At 46.6% G+C, this 14,286-nt stretch overlaps 1 protein-coding gene across 4 annotated transcripts in view; it reads right to left on the bottom strand.

Annotated features, from left to right (window-relative positions):
* Positions 1 to 14,286, bottom strand: part of CTIF (cap binding complex dependent translation initiation factor) — a 150,506-nt gene that overhangs the window by 108,614 nt on the left and 27,606 nt on the right. For all 4 annotated transcript variants that reach the window (XM_027724323.2, XM_027724322.2, XM_027724324.2 and 1 more), the window contains exons 2-3: positions 11,470 to 11,682; positions 8,001 to 8,084 (exon numbers count right to left, since the gene is read on the bottom strand). In XM_027724323.2, coding sequence (XP_027580124.1) covers positions 8,001 to 8,084; positions 11,470 to 11,649 — 264 coding nt within the window. In that variant the 5' untranslated portion in view covers positions 11,650 to 11,682. The remainder of the gene's footprint in view (positions 1 to 8,000; positions 8,085 to 11,469; positions 11,683 to 14,286) is intronic.

Here is a 14,286-nt window from a genome sequence, read left to right as displayed (position 1 = left end):
ACGTGGTTGCTCTCAGTGATGATAAGTATGGCTGAAGTGGGCTGTGCTGGTAGAGATGTAGACCAATCCTGGCAATATCACAAGCTTTAAGTGTCCCAAAGATATCAGCGGATTCTGGATGGGATTCATGTTCAATTGCACGTAAAAAATTCAATATTCAATGTACAGCATTCACAGCTTAAGGTGGTGTCATGGTTTGAGATAGTCCCAAAATCCAATTCCCTAGCTCCATTCCCCCTCCCACATCTCAACCTAATGTGAGATGGGTTTTTCCAGACAAAACACACCAGACTCAAAGTGGGGGAAAGGGAATATATTACAATGACTGTACAAATAAATACCATATCACATTATACACACGATCACAACTATCTCTACCATGACATATAGTATTTACAATGGATCAGATCTCTTCTCCCCTCCAAATAAAAGTCCAGGAGGGAAAGAAGGACAGATCCCTTCCAGTCTCTGAACAGCAGCATCTTCTAAGGCAGCAGGTTTCTTCTCATGCATGCAGCAGCTGATAGCTGGCTTTCTGCCAGCACTCACGAGGGAGGTATCCAAGCTCCCTCGGCCCCCTTGACGCAGGCAAAGGGGTCTTCCGTGGGCTTTGTAACCCCAGACAAGGTCGTTTCACCACGTCATATCACGAAGACACAGGGGGGTCTTCGTGACGGTCTGGTATCTCAGGAGATTCAAGCTTGCAGGGCCTCTGTGCCCTGTCTCTCAGGCTGCCACCGTGGCAGCAGTGCAAGGGGGGGGAGCCAAGGTCAACTCCCCCTGCATTCCATCTGGTCCTGCATTCCATCCCGGTCCAGCTCCGGGACGCTCTGAGCTTCTCAGCTCCTCTCTCTCTCCGGTGCTGCATGTCTAAAACTCTTCTCCTAAATAGGAGTCCATGTCCCTCTTCTCCAAGAGGGGTCTCAAGGGAGTTTTGGGGGAGTGTGGTACAGTCTTACCCCCAGAACTCTGTCTCTTGGCTCTCCTTTCCTCGGCTCTCCTTCCAGGAGTCCTTTCTCTGGTGCTGCATGTTGCTTCTGCTGCTCCTCCAGTTCAGGTCTTATCTCTGGCTCTCTGCCACCGTTTCTTTGGTCGGTGCCTGCTGCTGCTCTGTGCCCATGGAGAAAACATCTCTGGGCATAACTACAGGCACCTAGCCCAGCCTTATGCTGTTCCAGGTCCCTGCAGCCCCCCAACCAGGGGCTGGGAGGGGGCCAGAGGGCCCAAGGGGCTCAGAGCCCCTACCTCGTGGCTCTACAACATGGCCACTTCTCCTCAACAACCAAAACTACAACTCATCTCTTCCGGTGAGTTTGTGGTATGTTTACATTTCTGCAGGAGCGCCCATTGGGCAGAATTTCAAAACTTCCAGGGGTTTCCACCCCCTGGGGTCTACCACTTCTCTTAGCCTCTGGGGGAAAACAAAGTCCAAACCACTACAGGTGGGAAAGAGAAAAAACAACAGAAAGCTAACCGACTTCTCAGGACCCAAAAGCCTCTGAGATATTCCCCAGCCTAACAACAGTCCCATCACTGCACCTACAAGGATCTCCCCAGATCAAGCCGTGGGGTGTCCTTCAAATGACTCTTAAACTTTGGCCTGAATCCTGGTCAGAACAGAAGACAGCTATCATGTAAAAGGTTCTTTCTGTGGCGTTTCTGCAGCAGAGGTTTTCACACACCCACTTTGTGCTCCTGCCAAATCTTCCAGTTATGCAGAATTTTTACACCAGACTTCAAGCACCCCTCTGCTCTTCTGGACTTACTCAAGAACAACCACTTTAACTTTTCTACAGGAAATCAATGAATTAATTATTTTAATAACTTAAAACGCATCTTTTAGGAAAAAAACCACTAAGGTTACTTTAAACATTTTAGCAGGCAAAAATTTCCATCTTCTTTCTTCTCAGTGCATTGCACAAAGCTATAAGAACATTAGAAAGCTTACTCTTATAAAAATATCATGCAGAAAACAACCATTTTGGCTCTCCTCCTTCCCTCCCCAGGCCCATGTCCACCTTCTCCAGCTCTCTCCAGTCTGGTACAGTTTCCGATCACTGCTTTGGCAAAGACACATCAGAAGGGACAGCAAACATCACTTGGAGCTCTTCTTTTTACTGAAATAAGGTTTTATCTATAACTGTTCCACAATACAGGACCAAAGGACCTGATGGGTTTGGAAGTTGGAGGTTAAGCCTACAAGATCTTTCTGGACTACCCAGGGAAGTGCCAAGCCAAGTGTGGTTGTGTTCTTTCAGACAACATCAGAGATGTGCTAGCCAAGGATGTGCCAGATAGCTCATTTACACACCAGGGCAAAGATGAGGAACACTGAGGCACTTAGAATGGCACTGAGAACTCCAGATGTGCTATGGAAACCCGTCTGCCCCAGCCTCAAAGGAAGTGGCTCACGTCACCCTTTCCCTGCCAAGAGCTTCAGCACTTACTGACCTATTCATCCAAATCTGGAAGGATGGAGGTCTCAAAGGCAAATCAGCTACTGCAAGTTTCACAAAAGTAGTGTGTGGGAAGCTCTCCCTTCAGCGGGCAGACAGGTATCACCCTGTCCATCCTACACAAATGGAAAACGACATGTCCTCCCAAGTGAGTCACTAGTGACACCAGGCCTAGAAGACACCTTCCTCCATCCCTGGAAAGCAGCAACACTTCTCCTAAATCAGGCAGCAAAGCAGTGATGCTCTTCTCTCCCAGACCTTCATACACCCAAACAGGTGTCAGTTGCCTGTGGGGTGGTGCTGCTCCATGAGGTGCATCCCAAACAAAAGTCCCAGAGAAAGTCAAACCCACACATTAGCTAAAGGACTTGATTTCTTTCTCAGGAGTCCTCTTCAACTGTAATTGAGCAGGGCTCCATTCAGTACAGGGAGGGAACATCACCCAGCAATTACAGGCAGAAAACCATTAAGCAACTGGTTTTTTCAGAGCTGCTCTTTGATCATGAGCAGGTCACCCCACTCAGGGCTTTAATTTTGTCCTCCATCAGGCAGGGATACACCAACATATATTGTCTGACAAAGCCAGTGTATGCCTTTTGCTTTCCCTTTTTCTTTTTGGAAACAACTCAACAGCAACTGCAGCATCTGCCAGCACCCACCTGTCCCAACAGGCCTTCAGTGTGGTGGCCAACCTCAAGCAAATTCATTGTACAGACTGGCTCTGGGCTATGATACGAGCATGTCAATGAGATGGAAAACCCCAAACTGCCCCCGGGATCATCCCTCTCGATTTTTGTTTCAGATCTAGACCCAAGGATGGGCAACTCGAGTCAGACACAGGCTGTCTACCAGTAGGGGGAAATGAATTACATCTTTGTTGACAGAGGTCCTGCCAGCCCACTCACTTTCCAGAGCTGGTCTGGTTAGCCAAGGATTTGGGGCATTACACGCTGCCTGCTGATGTCAGTGGATTTAAGCCAGCAAGACAACTTCCCTGCTGACTTCAGAAGTTTATGTGACAGCAGATCTCGTCACAGGAGCCTCAGTCCAACTCTGGACCTAGTGAGGGGGCACCCATCCAAGACCACGATTCCTTGCCACCTGCCTCTGCAGCATCCATCAGGGAGGATTTCCTGGTGTTTGAATCCAGGAAGTCAAGCAGTACTAATGCCTGCTAAAAAAAAAAAAAATTCTCTGGAATTGCAAGAGAAATTTGCACGGATAATTTGGTTTTTCCACTCTCCATAAAACTAAGTTACACTGTGCCTTGAAAACTGCTGTTTCCCAAGAGACAACCTTCACACGTCCCCCCCCACACCTACTATTGCCTTTGCTTTGGCAACATAGCAGCTTTTTCATGTAGCCATGACTACATGCCTAGGGCATGGAGAGACAGGACCCTCAAGATATCTCACTGCAATCCCTTCCACGGGCAGGGACACCTCCCACTGTCCCAGGTTGCTCCAAGCCTCGTCCAACCTGGCCTTGGACACTTCCAGGGATGGGGCAGCCACAGCTTCTCTGGGCGACCTGTGCCAGGGCCTCACCTCCCTCGCAGCCAAGAATTTCTTCCTAATATCCAACCTAACTCCTCCCTCTCTCAGTGTGAAGCCAAACCCTCCTATCCTGTTACTCCAGGCCCTTGTCAGAAATCTTATGATAGCGCAGCCCTTGGGATGCTCATGATTCCAGCCAGCTAATCAACTTCAATCAAGGCCCAAGAGTGGAAACCCACAACCTCATCCTGCCACCAGAGTGCTTCTGTTTCTACTGGTTTAATATTCCTATTAAATGGCAAACCAAGTCATCTCCTCCACCACCAGCTCCTCAGGGAGGACAGAAGAAGTGTGCTATGAGCAAGGTGTAGGAAAATCCAGATGTGATCCACACACTCTGCCTGCTCCTCTGCTCCACAGTGGACTGGCAACATGACCATCAACTGGAGAAGCCTCTGAGGTCCCAAATCATGCACTGAGTCCCCACTGGCCTTGGTGGGACATGGACACACAGGCAAACAAGCAGCAGAATAAAAGCCAGTCCCATTTACTGCCAACAACACGGGTTTTTTCTTGGTGATGGTGGGTGACAGCCACTGTGGGGGAAGGGATGGACTTAGCCAAGAAGGAGGATTTGCAGCTCTCCCTCTCCCACCGCCTGGAGAAATGGGACAAACCCGCAGAGTTGCCCTGTTTTTTCTTAATGACCTTTACACAAGGGGAGCCTGGGATGGAGCTGCTGCCAGGCCTTTCATGTACCAAGAGCTCTGCTGGCTCCTGAAATACGTACCATACCAGAAATCTTTTACTTAATGAATTGCTCTCAGAAATATATCAAAGAGCTTCCTACTTGCCACAGCCTCACAAGGGGAATGCAAATAAAGTATTACATAAAATCTTCCCGCTGGGTCTTTTTGGGGGGAAAAAAAAAAATCCAAACATAAAAGGATTTAAAATGGTTCCATTACCTAAACTTTCCTCATTTGTAGAGGGAATAAGGTGCTCAGATAACATCTGGAGTAGCTCGATGGAGTGGTCTCCACCCTAGAGGCTCACACAGAGTGAGACTCAGCAGAGCTTCTGGGGAGTATCACTCAAACATGGCGGGGGTTACAGATGAGCTGAACGTAATTGTGAGACCAGGATGTTCTCAGCACACCAGGAGTCCACAAAATAAATCTCAGGACATTCCCCCATGAGCAGACCATCTTCTCACAGCCACCTGCCCAGAGGACTGGAAAGACCAGAGTAAAAGGTTTTCCAGGGGGGGGTTTCTCCATTTTTAAGCCACTGTTTAGTTGCCAGACTATGGGAACTGACATCCATATAGTCTCCCACAGCTGCTAACAGATGTCTCACCAAGTAGTCCAAGAGCAGGACAAGTCTGGGATGCTCTTTCCCAGATATACCCAACGACATCAGAAAAACAGCAATTTAGGAATATCCTGGACTTCAAACTGCACCAAGATACCTAATTTTAATCCCTATTATTCAGAAATCACTCTCAGCCCCACATTTATACAACAACCAGTAGATGCTTATATACAGACATTCTAAATATAAATGTCTATACAAATACAGTACACAACTATACACACTAAAAAAAAAAAATCTTCCTTTTGTTTGTCTTAAACTTGTTGGATCCTACAGACGAGAATTTCAAAGGTATCAGGTACTTAGGGATGTATAGGGGGATTTTCAGGCACTGCTTCTTTCTAGGCTCCCCTATAACCTTTAGGAAGCCAATTACTTTTGAAAATGCAGCCCTGGACTACTCTGCCTTCACAGAAAATGAACCAGATGCTGCATATATTTCCAGGACTAACCTAGATTTCCATACAAATGCCCTTTCTGATGGCCAGGTTAGAACCATGTGAGGCATATCACGGTCACCGACACATAACCCACATTTCCACAGTAGCTGAAGCCAGCAGAAATCTCACATCCAAGTATTTTTCAACTAAGACCAGCAATGCAGAAATATCAGCTGGAAACACAATAGGAAAATTAGGAATTCAATTTTCTGTCCAAACCCCTCGAAATCCATAAAAAACCGTAACAAAAAAACCCCACCCCCTACATCCATTGGGAAATAGTTAGTCAGCTTCTTCCTTAGGAGGTTTGAAGAGTGACTGATAATTTTCATTCAAGACAAACACCTTATTAATGATTGATTTTTTTTTTAAATGTTGAAAGCTACTAGCAAAAACTCAACAGCCAGAAATGGTAATAAACTGGACCTGATCCTCACCAGCAGCATTCCACTCATATATCAGTAGCAGCAAGAGAAATGCTTGCTGGACAGAAGAACAATAGCTTCCAGCTCCTCTTTGGTGCCAAGGAAAATTTGTTACTCACAGTTAAAGGAAGCCAAACATGGAGAAAGATAATTACTAGCTCTGCTGCAGGCTGGGAGACAGCCCAAACACCGGGTAAACAGCTTCGGCATCAGCAAATGGTATTTGTGTGTGGAAAAGAAGCTCCGTGTTGGTGCAGATCAAATAGGTTTAATTCCCAGGAAAAAAAAAAAAATCCAGCAAGAAAACCCCCCAAAACCCACGTAAGTTGAAACAAAAGAGCCCATAGCACCAGGCAGATGGAAGATGCCAGAGAAGTATCACTCGTGCACGACTCCTGCATCCTCCTGCGGTACCCACACCAACAGAACCCATGGGTGAAGAACCAGGATTGGATTCTTCCTCAAGGAAAGCACATGGTCCTGTCAACACCCCAAGCCACCCAAGGAGGCTCGATGGACAAGGCCAACCTCCCAGCTGAGTATCAAGCATCTGTCTGCAACGCTGGGAGGGAGCCTGGATGAGGTTCTGCTGCTGAATATTTTGGAGCAGATCAAAGCTGTAGCAAATTAAATCCACAGTTCCATCTAGCACTTTCAGAGGCTCACCTGAAGCAGTGTCTCCATTCAGTACAACCTTCCTACACAAGATCCTGTCTTTGTTGGGTGCAGGTGTTGGTATAGATGCTCCCAGCATCCCTGCATCCAGGCCTGTGGCAGGGAGGGGATGCATGAGCCCCCATCCCAAATCCAAGGAGTTCCAGCATGGCTCAATGTGTGAAGAAACTGTGCCCAAAATGAGAGTTGTGACACACACTGCTCAGACAGGCACAGCCTCTTGTACACCCTGCAAGGGGCTCCCAGGTTCCTTCTCATGGATCCCACCTATGGGGATGAACCTGGAGGACACCAAGCAGGGCAAGAACACAAAACCCACCAGCTTGAAGCCCCTTCTCCAGGTGGGACATCCATCAACCAGGGCAACTGGAAATGCTGTTTTGCCCTTCCTGAGATACCTGGGTCTCATATCTCCTCGGGCAAACGCTGCTCTCACAGAGCTGATGGTCTCATGGTGACACTGCAGCTCCTCAGCCAGGTGACAGTGGTCAAACCCATGCCTCTACCCCTCCCAACCCTTTCCCACATGGGTGCTCACATAGAGGAAGGACAGTCACCTCCAGCAGTGCCTGGTAAATACTCTTCACTGGTGTTTACACCACATACAACCACCAAAAACCAACTCATGCCTGGCTTCTGTTACTGCACGCCCAACACAGCCTCTCAGCACATGCAGTTCTGCTTCTTCTCCCAGTTCACCCTCTCAGCTATTTAATCCTCTTCCCTGTAACACCATCCTTGTGCTGCAGCACATAACCAAGACATCCAGCTACACAGAGATCCCTCGCTCCAGCTACATCTCATAATTCCAAGTCAGCTCTGATGCTTCAAATCCATCCCTCACACAGGTGGCAACAAGAAGCTCTTCAGGAATAAATGGGAGACTCTCTATTTTTCCCTCTTTACTGCAGAGCAATAAGCTCCTGGTCAAAGCATCCATCCACACATCAGGACGTCGCCCACCTCCCATGGTTTTGGCAGGAATGAGCTTTCAGATGCCAAGCAGAGGGACACGTCTCCCCTTCCATGGGAGAGGGAAAGCTGGCAGCACAGTCAGGCTCCGTGCTGCACGACGAGGCAGTGCAGGAATAAAAGCGAAGTTCTGGGGAGGAAAGAACTAAACACAAGCCCTACCTGGTTGTGTTCGTGAGACGACGAGCCCTTCCCTCGGGATGGGGAACAGCTGCCATCGAGCTGCTCGCTACAATCCGCCGTCCACTGCAAAAGGGATAAAAAAGGGGATTGTGTAAAATAATAGCCAGGCTGGGGAAAACTGCTGTGTCAGTCCAGAGTGCACAGAAAACACCGTGCAGCCGCGGGCATCGCTGTACGCCCGTGGCACCCCCTCCTTTTTGAGGATGATCCCAAAGGCTTTGGCTTGGAAACGCTCCACCCGGCACCAGCAAATAGAGGGAAGATACAGGAAAAATCGTAGGGAAGCACCTGAAATGATGCTTTGCAATAAAACCCATCCCAGACGCTTCCTTGCAGACTCAGACAGTGTTTGGAATCTCAGGTGGTACACACCAGGGAGGCTTGACTTAATCGCTCTTTTCCATGGAGGTCTTCCATGGGAAGTTGGGAAATTTCTGCTTTTCCTAACTCTTTTTGCTTCAGGGACAGACGTGAGTCCTGAACTGTCAAAACCCTGTGTTTTTATTTTTAAACAAAACAGAAAATGAGGCTCGAAGCAGTAGGTTTGGCCATTGCCATATGTGGCCACAGAGGATCACGAGCTGCTTAGGCCAGCTTCCCCCAAGGTTTGACAGTAAGGTGCCTCCAACAGAATAATTGAATTTGGGATCATTTGTTAGGTTTTGGTTTCATTTTTCCCCTCAAAAGAAATGAAGGGCAGCATCATACTGGGGGAAAAAAATTAAAAAAAGGGAAACTTTCACTTGACAAACATGAGAGATGCTGCTTAATCCTAAAGATATTTTGTCACTACCCCAACAAAATTGAGACTGACCAGCCCCATTTCTGAGGTCCTTCTTGGAACCACGTGGCTGCTCGATAAGGCTCAGCACTTGGCACCATCACCAAGGGCAATGCTCCAAGAAAATGGAAGTCAATTCCACACAAACCTGAGAGCTCCGTGACAGGTATGGATGAAGCCACAAAATAAGTCACCACTAGAACTGCCCATGATTCCTGCCCTTATCAGAGAGCCTGTTCTAGATCACAGATGGAGGGACCTCAGTCTCCCCTCATTAAAGAGCTGCCCATCAGTCTCCTGAGACCTCTGATGACCCAACTGGGGAGGCTCATGGTGCCATCACTCTTGAGAGCCTCCTGCTAGACCTGTGCCTATCTCCTTTAATAATTTTGAGTGCCACCACACGCCTCTCTCAAGGTACAGCTCACTCATTATTATGTCCACAACCAAAATAAAACTGCATTTTCTCTCTGACTCTCCTCTTTTCCCTAGTGGGAGCGAGATTGAAAACATCCACACTGTGATTCTCTAAACTGGTGATGGGTTCAGCTCCCCCCTGGGAGTGGTGTGAAGGATGAAGCACTGCACAGTGTGCCTCCCCTTCCCTCCCCCAGCACAGAGAGCAGTTGTCCATGGATGTGGTACCATCCGAGCAACTCTCACACACGGGTGAATGGATTTATCCTCTCTCAGGCAGGGAAAACATTATTGCAGCCATAAGGAAACAAACGACAGAGAGATTAAGTAACTTGCCCAACATTAAAGATTTAGTTGCTGGCAGATCCTTGCAGTTAAAACCAAATTTCTTGGTCTCAGTCCAGTGCCTTTCCCCTAAACCCATCCTTCTTCCTCTAGCTCTCATTAAGAGGGAACATGCCACCTTCTATCAGGATAGCTTCCACTAGGATTACTCCAGCCAGCTGCAGGATATGTGTGTGTTTATTCCCTGCTTTGCTAAGTAGTGATCAGGAAGAGAAAATTTGGAATAAAAATTCCTGATTATTTCCTATACAAATTTGGGATACAAGGTGGTAAAAATAAAAATCTTTGAGAGACAAGAGATAATTCCTTAATGCATCCATTGAGACATGGCTTGATAAATGCAGGTGACTTATGTAAAAGCCCATCCTCACTTTCTGTCCGATATACAGCCCCAAAAATATGAAATATCACATTTTGATGAAGCTTCACATACAAATCTTAATTAAACTCCTACACCAATGGTCTCTGGTACAATCACATTTAGCTGCTTCATTTGAGGTGCCTCTAAAAGTGGTTTAATTAAGAGGTTACACTTTCAGATCTTTCATTATTATGAATTTTTCTTTTAAAGTAAAACTTAACCATCTTGAAAGGGAACACTCTCAGAATTGACATTAGAAGCCCAGCACCTCCTTTTTTTCAGTGCAGGCCAGGAAGTAAAGCTAAAATCCCATTTCCACAAATGGAAGATGGATTTGGTTGTTGCAATCAAGGATCTTAATGCAAAAATTGTACATGGGCTGCCACAAGAATTAGCAATTTTTGTCCTCAAGATGCAGAGGGAGCCCAGGCTTATTGGCAGAGCTGTGGACAGGCTGGAAGAGGTTGTAAAACTTTGTCTATTCAATTAGTTCTAATTCACAACTTTTTCCAATCTTGACATGCTAATAAGCAGCACTTGCCTGTTGGACATGAAGCCCCTCCAAAGTGTCACTTCAAACACAGACATTTTGCCAGACTTGGGTTAAAAAAAATGCACTATGAAGTACTACTTTGGATCACTAGATTCTTAAATTTATTTTCTCACACTTTCAGCAGCTTCAATCCTCAAATTGTAAAAGACCTCTTCAGCAAAATCTGTTCTTGAAAAGGTTCCTTTGATTGGCAGTTTCTTTACACTGAGATAATACAAACCAGGTCCAGAGCTGTGGGTCAGACCCTCAGCTCCAGCTGAGCACAGCCCAGACAAATCAGAGAAATGCTGCTGATATCAGACAAAGATGGGATCCTTCATATGGAATCATGGAATGGTTTGGGTTGGAAGGGACACTAAAGGCCATCATTCCACCCCCTCTGCCTTGGGCAGGGACACCTTCCACTAGACCAGGTTGCTCCAAGCCCCGTCAGACCTTGCCTTGGACACTTCCAGGGACGCACCTTTGAGATCCAGAAAACCCAAAACCCAGTATCAGGAGACCACTAAGATCCTGAAAACCCAAAACCCAGCATCAGGAGACCACTAAGATCCTGAAAACCCAAAACCCAGCATCAGGAGACCACTACCAACTGGATGGAGACCTCATCTATACATATATGTAAGCAAATATATATACACACACACACACACACACACATATATGTAAGTAAATATATATATAAACAAACACACACACACACATATACATATATGTGTATTTTTATATATATTCACGCATATATATGTGTGTATATACATGTGTATATATATACATATATCTATATCTATATGTTTCTATATATATACACATCTATATCTGTATCTATATTTGTACCTGTATCTATCTCCATAAATACCACAAGACAAGCAAGCTGCCCCTCATCCGGCGTTCCATCCTACTCTCCTTCGCGTACAAAACCCGGAAAAGCTCCTTCAGCCGTGACACACATCCCCACGCCAAGCCACAAGCCCCACAGCCCCTCTCCCACCTGTGAGACGTGGGACTGTGTCTTCTCGCTCTCTCCATCCCCCTCCGTTTTGTCCGTCAGCAGCCCCTGGACCTGGTACTCCAGGACGTAGCTGTCGATGAAGCGCTCCAGCTCCTCGATCTCCTGGGAGCGGCTGCTCCCCGCCTCCGAGGAGGCCGACGCCACCGACGAGTTCTCCATCCCTTCAGGAGACACACCAAGAACGGAGCGGGCCTGGGAAAAGCGAAATGAAAAAAAAAAAAAAAAAAGGGTAAGGATAATATGTAAACAGTAAATTAAATAAAAAAAAAAAAAAAAAAAAAAAAAAAAACCACAACAAAACCAAACAACAGCCAAAGCCGGTCAGTTACCACAGGAAAGGATTTTTTATTTTTTTTTTTTGCTGTACATCTGCATTTATCATAATCCTAGGTGGTCAAATTTAGAGTTTCCAGGCGTGCAAAAAAAAGGTTCCATTTCTGTAATATTCCTACATTTGAGGACGACTAATGTATTTCCTGCCTTCCTTCTTAAAAAACACACTGCTGAAAACCACCAGACACATGCACGAAAGAAAACCAAAACTAAAATGCTTAATTTAATAAGTCCACATTTAATATCCTGGATAAGGGTGAGAAGCCGTGAATGATGGAGGAGGGGTAGGAAGAAGATGATAACTGAAAAGCTTCTCTAGGACTGTGGCAGTAAATTATGCTGACTCGGTGGTGTGACTGCAAATGGTCCAGCAGGGAGGTGAAACAGAGAGCACAACAGAATTTATTTTTAAAACCTCTCACTGCAGGAGAGTGGCTCTACAGAAGTCACAGGGCCTTTATGATGCTCTTGTCCTCTCCCTGTTTCTCCAGGGCTCAGTGCCAATCACACAGGAAAGAAAAGAAACCACCAGCTCCTGGACCTGTGCCGGGCATGTTGCTGATCTCTGCTCTCCGTAACCAGTGACAGGACACAAGGGAATGACCTGAGGTTGTGTCAGAGCAGGGTTAGGTTGGATCTCAGGAAAAGGTTCTTCCCCCAGAGGGTGGTTGGGCACTGAACAGGCTCCTCAGGGCAGTGGGCACAGCACCAAGGCTGACACAGCTCAGGGAGTGTTTGGACAATGCTCTCAGACACAGAGTGGGATTGTTGGGGGTGTCCTGTGCAGGGCCAGGAGTTGGACTGGATGATCCCTGTGGGTCCTTTCCAACTCAGGATGTTCTGTGATTCTATGTCTGGAAAGAACTAAGCTTTGGATGAATGTCTTGTGGTAAGACTCATATTCCTCCTTCCCTGCAGCGGGGAGGGAGAAGACACAGAGCTCCCCAGGACACAGCAGCTTCATCCCTCACCCTCTTCTTCACCAGGAGCTGGTATTTACAGTCTGCTTTGAGACAAGTATAATATTACTAAGCAAATTCAGAGTGAGCCACATGCCATCCGGAAGGGAAGGGGGAAAAAAAGTATATCTGCTCCCAGCTCATGTAATTTCCAGCTCCTGAACTATTTTCTCATCTGTCACTTCTGAACAATTGTGGCTTCATTTGGAAACTGCCAAGAACGAACAGTTCTGGCCTAAGGATTTCTTCTTCTCAAGGAATTATTCCCAAATGTGCCCAGACTGTCAAAAAGGCTCATTATGTAGATCAATATCACACATTAGCTCCTGAACAAAAATCATGTGGCGCATTAAAAAGGAGAAAGAAAAAAGAAATAAGTCAAGAAATAAAAAAGGAGGAGCCCCAGAGAGTGTGGAGCCCTGGAGGAGGGCATGCTTCTACCCTTTTTGCTAATTAGTGCCAATTACCAAATGGAAGGAACAAATTATGAAATAAAAAGTGCTAAAGAAAGAGTTGGGAGAATAGGAGGCTCCCATGAGTGATGGCATGAGAAATGACCACATGAGGTAGAGGACAGGTGGCATCATGGCATCCCTTGGGATGGTGCAAGCAGGGTCAAAGGTTATCCCTGCATCCCCTGGGGCCACACATTACAAAGCCTGAAGTTGTTTTGCCTATTTTAATTTTTTTTGAAGGTGGCACCGGAGGAAATCCAGCCCTGGGGATGCTCCCCCTTGAACACCCACGATAAAGCACAAAGTAGAGGAAGGGCTAACACATGTCTCCACTTTTGGGGTGCTCACTGCTGTGTCCAACCAACATTTTGTGATTAGCAACAGCAGAGATGGTGAACTGAAAGGGAGTGGGTTTGTCAGATGTCACCAGGTACAACAAAACAGCACAAACCACATATTTGAGATATTTATGGATCTCTACTAGGAAACTCTGAGACCAAGTCATCTTGCAATACCATCACATCTCTCTAAAGAAAACCATCACTTATCAGGAAGAAAACTCCCCTAGGTCTAAGGGTCGTGAGTTACCACCTACACCTGAGACAGGATCATCACTGTACACAAAGATCCCTTGGTGCAGGTGTCCAGGCATGGACAGTGAGGTGGTTGTCATCTAATCCTTACAATAAGAAAAAAACACAGTCACAGTCTGTAATCATTTTTACGTGTTTAGTCTGCACCAAGCTGTTGTGAATTCTGTAATGACACAGAGATCGACATCCCGATGTGCCGGTGCCGCTGCCAATATGCACTGTCAGCCAACCCATTTCTCACCCATTTCAGATTTAGATTTTTACCAGTTTGCATGCAGCTGCCCTCTCCAATGCCACCAGCCTGCCCAGGGATGTCCCAGAGCTCAGACAAGCACTGTTTTGGCCACCATCCTCTGGAAGTTTTTTCAGGTGTTACCCACTGAATTCTGGGCTCTACCTAAATCTACCAAGTGTGAGATGCTGTCATGGTTTGAGATAGTCCCAAAATCCAATTCC

The sequence above is a fragment of the Pipra filicauda genome, unplaced genomic scaffold (genome assembly GCF_003945595.2).
Source record: "Pipra filicauda isolate LSUMZ 115617 unplaced genomic scaffold, ASM394559v2 scaffold128_size5466820_pilon, whole genome shotgun sequence".
Lineage (NCBI taxonomy): Eukaryota > Metazoa > Chordata > Aves > Passeriformes > Pipridae > Pipra > Pipra filicauda.
Note: the sequence above shows the minus strand (reverse complement) of the source record. Positions and strands in the feature narration are given on the sequence as shown.